Raw genomic sequence first — 7,277 nt, 5'->3', positions numbered from 1 at the left:
GTTATATTATACCCTAATTTTAATCCCCCAATAAATTCCAAATTTTTTTTTTAAAAAAAAACTTTAGTTTTTCAAATATATATAGCATTAATTAGTTTTATTGAAAAAGTTAAGAGTAATTGACAAATAATATAATTGACAAGTCGTATCCTTAAAACACTTAAATGAACAATTAATTTGAAACGCTAAATCTGACGAAACTGACAATTTAAAAAAAAAAAAAAAAAGGAGGGAGTATATTATTGTATATTTTTCGACAAAATGGAGCAATAAATATTATTGTAGTAGGTTAATTAACCACACTAGTAGGTTAATTAACCACACTAGTATCTAAGATGTTTCGAATTTAAACTTACGATCTCTCATTTGTGTGTGCAAATTTCATGTGATATTTATCATTATATCTATCGACAAAACATATATAATCCTTTAAAAAAGGTAAGACAAATTGTGAGTCACGAGTAGTGGCTGTCGCGGGTTGGGTCGGGTTAAATCAAACTTGTTACCCCAACCCAGTCAAACTAATTGGTTTGAGTTTGGTCGAAAACTCTTATTTTTATGTTAAATTCGAACTGATCCGATCTAATAATGACCTGGTTGATTTGAGTTTGGCTAACAGGTCATTAGAGATAACTTATGTAACAACGTGCTTCACATGCAAATAATTACGATTAATACAATAATGCATTGTGTCTTTATCTACCGTAAAAAATCCACTACTTTCCAAAGTGGCTTTACTTTTTTATATGGAGTAATCAGTCAATTTAGTCCCTAAACTATCACTCTCTCACCAACTTAGTCCCTAAACTATTAAAACCAACTAAAAGGTCCCTAAACTATATTCACATCCTTCAATTTAGTCCCTAAACTATTTTCCATCCATCAATTTAGTCCTCCGTTATATTTTCCTTTAACTGTTCTTTAAAACCCTAAAATCCAAAAGCTACTTTTACGCTTATATCTCTCTTCTCGATCAACTCTCTCAAATCATCTCAATCTGAAAACCCTAGCGCCACCTATACGCTCCAATTCCGGTTGTCGTCGTTGTTTTAAGGTACGTTTTTCATGCCAACTCCAGGATTAAGCCGAGGATCACACAATGAAGGACCTTCTACTTAGTGCTTTTGTTTGATTGTTGCTTATAATATTTGGTTTTTTGTAATGATGCATGCTAGTTTTCTAGTAATGAAATTATGGTTTATGATTAATATTGTTCTTTAGTTAACTATGGATTGTGATTTAGTTAGTTCTTTTGATGGATAATGGATTTGTTGACTTATGTAATGAATTTGATGGATTATGGTTTAGTTGATTTATGTAATGAAGATTATGGTTTATGGTTTAAATTATGGTTAAGTTTGTTTTTTGGTTTTTGTTGATTTAGCAGTAATGTTTCATTTGGTTTAGCACTAATGAATTTGTGTTGTTACTAGGTAGTGAACGAATTTGTGTTGTTACTAGGTAGTGAACGAGACAAAGGATGATTTAGCAGTAATGAATTATGTTAAAAATAAATTTGATTTAGCAGTAATGATTTAGCAGTGTTGTTACTATTTTGTTGTTTTTAAAGATAGTTTAGGGACTAAATTGAAGTATTTTTTATAGTTTAGGGACTACTAACAGTCACTTAACGGAAAAGTTAACCGAGTGACTAAATTGAAGGATGTGAATATAGTTTAGGGACCTTTTAGTTGGTTTTAATAGTTTAGGGACTAAATTGAAGGATGTGAATATAGTTTAGGGACTTTTTAGTTGGTTTTAATAGTTTAGGGACTAAGTTGATGAGAGAGTGATAGTTTAGGGACTAAATTGACTGATTACTCTTTTTATATGTTTTCTACTGAAACCCAAAGCGGCTTTCCAAAGTGGCTTTCTTTGTCTAATTTTATACTAATTTGATTGTATTCTAAAAAAAAAAAAAATTTAAATCTGATTTATTTATTTGGTTTTTTTTTCTTTGTTGTAATTTTTTTTTTGTCTTAGATGAAGTGGTAATCCGCTGAAAATTAAACTCACATAATTGAGAGGTCTTAGGTTCGAACCAGGGTCACGACGTCCAGCCTAACAATTTCGGTATTTTTTACCCGTTGAATTACGACTTATGAGACTCTTTGTTGTAAATTTTATTTATTGGATCTTGATAACGTATTTCAGATGCTCTTTAAAAACTCAATTAAAAAAAATTATTTATCTAAATTATTCAATATTTTAATTTTCAATGCATTAATTCTACGTATTTTCATATTAGATTCAATTCTAATCTATAAATTATAATCTCATCCTCATTCAAAATAAAACCAAACATGCACTTAATTTATTTATTTTTTTAAACAAAACATGCACTTAATTTTATTTGTTACATTAATGGCTAAAAGTTTTATCATTTGTTTCCTTTTTTATTATGCTTAACTAGTGCCCAGAGACACTGTTTAGCATGATCCTAATTTTATTTGTTACATTCATTCAACTCAATTCAACTTTTTGAAGTCATGCCAACATCATGATGAGAGATCCATTCCCAATTTCCCATTACTGTATGTTTCTCTTCTTTACAATAACTTTAACTCTTCCTTTCTTCTTTTTTAGATATAAAATTTACATTACTTACGCCGATAATAACTATTAACTACAAACTACAACAATCATGAAAATATTAAGCCATGGATATGTTTTGTTATCCAACCTCTTACTAATAATTTCCATCGCTAATGTTAGTAATGGAGTAGACTATGAAGCAGATTACATGTTCCAACTTATGAAAGCAATAACCCCAACTCCCACTGGATGGTCTAACAAAACTCACTACTGCAAATGGAAAGGCATCTCTTGTAATTCAACTACTCAAGTTGTTACCTCCATCATGCTCCCATCAAGTTCACTCACTGGGACACTCCCTCCCGACATCTACACTCTCACTAATCTCACCCATATCGATCTTCACAACAACTCACTCAATGGTTCTTTGCCTGATTTTGAAGGCCTCTTGCTCCAAATTGTATCCCTTGGTCACAATAATTTCACCTCTATTCCAGACGATTGCTTTCGATATTTATCTGATCTGAGAACCCTCAACCTCAGCAATAACTTGAATCTCGACCCATGGGTATTTCCTATGGATGATTTATCTTTCTCCACTTCTTTGGAAACCCTCGATCTCAACGCTACAAATATGATTGGTCCACTACTTCCAGAAAAGTTTGATTCGTTTCCAAATTTGCATACTTTTATTATTTCTCACAACAAATTGAAAGGAAGTCTACCCCAGTCTCTCGCGAAATCTGCTGTAAGATATTTACACCTTAACAATAACAGTTTCTCGGGTACAATTGACGTTATATCAAGCATGAGTAAGTTATCTCAATCATGGCTTCACAATAACACCTTCTCGGGTCAAATTCCCAACATGTCCCATTGTATTAATTTGTTTGATTTGCAACTTCAATCAAATTTTTTAACTGGTTTGGTCCCACCTTCATTGCTTGCGCTATCTAGCTTGAACATCATCTCGTTGGACAACAATATACTTCAAGGACCGATACCTGTGTTTCACAAGGGCGTTAAAGCAACTTGGGAATCAAATAACTTTTGTCGAAGTGATGTTGGGCCATGTGATCCCCAAGTTACAATTTTAAATAAAATATCTGAAGCTCTTGGGTCTCCTAGCTTTTTGTCAACCGAAGGGAACAATGTTTGTACCGGAGGGCAATGGACCAGTATATCGACCGACAATGTCTTGATTAAGTGTGAAAGAGGGAAGATTGTTACATTGAAGTTCCGGGATTTTAGATTAACAGGAACCATCTCTCCCGCATTTTGCAAGTTAACAAGTTTGGTGAACTTGACGCTTGCTCGCATTAAATTGACGGGTTCAATACCACCCAGTCTTACAACTTTGCCTCAATTGCAGATTCTTGATGTTTCTAATAATAATCTATCAGGAGTAATTCCCAAATTTTCATCCAAGGTTAAGTTAAACACCACAGGCAATGTTTTGCTTCGGCAAAATATGTCTAGACAAGATGGAGGTGATGTTCAAACTCAAGGTTCATCTAAAGCAAACCTTAGACTTGTAATTTGGATTACAGGTACGCTTCTATATTTTAAAGTGTTTTGTTTTGTTACCTATGGCCATGTGCAAGTCTTGTTATCTATTCATTCTCATCTCAATTATAAACAATAAAAAGTTATATTTTGTAATTTAAAATATAAGTAAATATTATTAATTTTATTGTTTTGTATTTTAATTATATTATTCTAAAAATACTCGCGTTTTTTTGACAAATTTTGAAAATACTCTCTAATTAACGGTAAAAGTAACACTCTAATTAATATACTCCCTCCGTCTTTAAATGAATGTCACCATCCGACTTTGTGCACTATTCATATAATCTACTTTGACTATATTTTTCTTCTAATATATACAGATAAATATTACTCCACATATAAGACGTTGTTGGATTTATCTCAATTATACTACTTTCTAATTATTATCTTTTTATAATTTTTAATAATATATAATTAAATATATTAACAGTCAAAATTATGCATCAGCATGTGTGCAGTACGTGATCAACGGTGACACTTGTTTTGGACGGAGGTTGTACATTTTTTTAAAAAAAATCAATAATTGTTTTATTTACATATATGAAACAAATACAATTATTTGAAACAAAAATAAATGTCTTTTTTTTATTTACTTGAGCAAATTATAAAAAGTTCAAGTGACTAATGAACTTCGATTAAGACCAAATTGATCGGAAGTAAGGAGTTTGTATCACATCTAAAATTATCATAAGTCAAACTTTGTTACTTATCATCAAAGTTCAGAATTATTTGAGTCATTTTCTCTGATAAGACAAAAATTTAATTTTTAATAGATAGAGCCATATATTGAAAAAATTAATCAATGAAATAGATAAATAGTATTGTATTTAATCTTCACTAATTACTTCATTTACTTTTGTTTATAATCTCAAGTGCAAACATGCAGGGGCATCAATGATTATTGTTGGAACTGTCATTCTTATGGTGTTGATTATTTGTAAACGTAAGAGGTATCATATTTTGGTAAAAAGGTGGGTATTCAAGAAAACAAATAAATTTATTGACCACAATGTGGAGGATTTCATGCAAAGTTATAACTTGTTAGTGCCAATTAAGCAATATCGATATTCAGAAGTCGAAAGAATGACAAACTCATTCCGAGACAAATTAGGTCAAGGAGGATATGGTGTTGTTTACAAAGCAAGTTTACCTGATGGTCGTCAAGTGGCAGTGAAAGTGATAAAAGACTCAAAGGGAAATGGAGAAGAATTCATAAATGAAGTAGCTAGTATTAGTAGGACGTCACATGTAAATATTGTTTCACTTTTGGGGTTTTGTTATGAGAACAAAAGAGCACTAATATATGAATTCATGTCCAAAGGGTCATTGGATAAGTTTATCCTTAAAAATGGATTTCCTGATGCAATTTGTAGCTTGGATTGGAACACAATGTACGAAATTGCAATCGGCATTGCTCGAGGACTAGAGTACTTGCATCAAGGATGTGTTACAAGAATTTTGCATCTTGATATCAAACCCCAAAATATTCTTTTGGATGAAAACTTTTTCCCAAAAATCTCTGATTTTGGATTAGCTAAAATATGCCAAAGGAATGATAGTGTTGTGTCTATACTTGGCACAAGAGGAACTATAGGATACATAGCACCAGAAGTATTTAGCCGAACATATGGTGGAGTTTCTCACAAGTCTGACGTATACAGTTATGGTATGTTAATTCTAGAAATGATTGGAGGAAGAAAGAATTATGACACTGGAGGTTCGTGTACTTCTGAATTGTACTTTCCAGATTGGATTTATAAGGATCTTGAACAAGCTGGTAATAATAATGAGAATTGTTTAGCAAACTCAGAAGAAGAAAATGACATGGTGAGACAAATTACTATGGTGAGTCTATGGTGCATTCAAACGAATCCATCAGATAGACCATCAATGAGTAGAGTATTAGAAATGCTACAAGGACCACTTCAGTCAGTGTCATATCCTCCAAAGCCTTTCCTACATTCTCCTGAACAACAATCATTTCAAACTTCATATGTGTCTTCAAGCAATTTTTGATAGAGACAAATGCAGGAAAGACACCAGTAAAAATGTGATTATACTGTAATTTTAAATTGTAGGTATTCGAAAGTTCAAATTAACGCATCTTTTCTATTTAAACAAAAATACCATTAACTTTTATTATTTAAAATTAATAAATTGAAGGTTAATTTGGTAAGTTTAATGAAATAATTTACATCCCGTTTACTAATTTCTACCCACGTTACTATTTTTTTTTTTTGTGAGACCAATAAACTTGTGTTTGTGTAACAAGGCATCCAGTCTTTTTTTTTTTTTTTTGGCTTAATTAGTCTATTGGTTTCTTAAAGACATTTTAGGTTTCACAATGGTCCCTTAAAGAAAAAAAGATCCAGATTGGTCCCTTAAAGAAAAAAAGGCTCGGATTGGTCCCTTAAAGACATATATGTTTGTATATTGGTCATTTCCGTTAAATTTTAACTCCAAATATAACAAAACATTCCGGTGGTTAAAATTTTAAAAATTAATAAGGTTTTGGGTGGACCACTTACACTTAATGACATCCACAATTCAGTCAACTAAAACTAACATTTTTTTGTAAAAAATTTACGGAAAGGACCAATTGAGAAACAAATGTGTCTTTAAGGGACCAATCCAGACCATTGTAAAACCTAAAATATCTTTAAGGGACCAAAAGACTAATTAAGTCTTTTTTTTTTTTAAGGAGCAAACACTACAACAAATATGGGATTGAGTAACATTTAAAAAATGTTACTAAATTTTAAAAAATGTTACTATTTAGCTTGAGTAACATTTGAGCAAATGTCCCCCCTGAGCTTAGTTCAGTTGGTAGGGATATCGCAGTATATGTGTAGGAGTCCGGGTTTGAACCCGAAACACTCCACTTATTTATCTTTAAGGTGAATTTTCTAGCCAATAGGCTACTTGACAAAAAAAAAAAATTCAAACAAATGTTACATAAAACCTATGTTAAAAGGCTTTTAGTAACATCCTAGAATATTATTAGTAACATTAAAAAAATGTTACCTATTTAAGAACTATACAAGAAAAATATGTTTTAGCTTCAACAAATACGGACGCTAATAGGCAAAAAATGGACGCTAAAATCAATTATGCGTCAGTTTAGCGTCCAATAATTTGAGGACAGTAAAGGCTTTGATGATAAACAGTAGCGT

The 7,277-nt window shown here is 31.5% G+C and overlaps 1 protein-coding gene across 1 annotated transcript; it reads left to right on the top strand.

The window, feature by feature from the left end:
• The first annotated feature begins 2,627 nt into the window (after positions 1 to 2,627).
• On the top strand, positions 2,628 to 6,291 carry LOC123887994 (receptor-like kinase TMK4). The gene is made up of 2 exons (XM_045936927.1): positions 2,628 to 4,085; positions 4,991 to 6,291. Exons 1-2 carry the CDS (start codon positions 2,645 to 2,647, stop codon positions 6,118 to 6,120), a joined length of 2,571 nt encoding a protein of 856 aa, XP_045792883.1. The 5' UTR covers positions 2,628 to 2,644; the 3' UTR covers positions 6,121 to 6,291.
• The last annotated feature ends 986 nt before the right edge of the window (positions 6,292 to 7,277 follow it).

The sequence above is a fragment of the Trifolium pratense genome, linkage group LG6 (genome assembly GCF_020283565.1).
Source record: "Trifolium pratense cultivar HEN17-A07 linkage group LG6, ARS_RC_1.1, whole genome shotgun sequence".
Lineage (NCBI taxonomy): Eukaryota > Viridiplantae > Streptophyta > Magnoliopsida > Fabales > Fabaceae > Trifolium > Trifolium pratense.
Note: the sequence above shows the minus strand (reverse complement) of the source record. Positions and strands in the feature narration are given on the sequence as shown.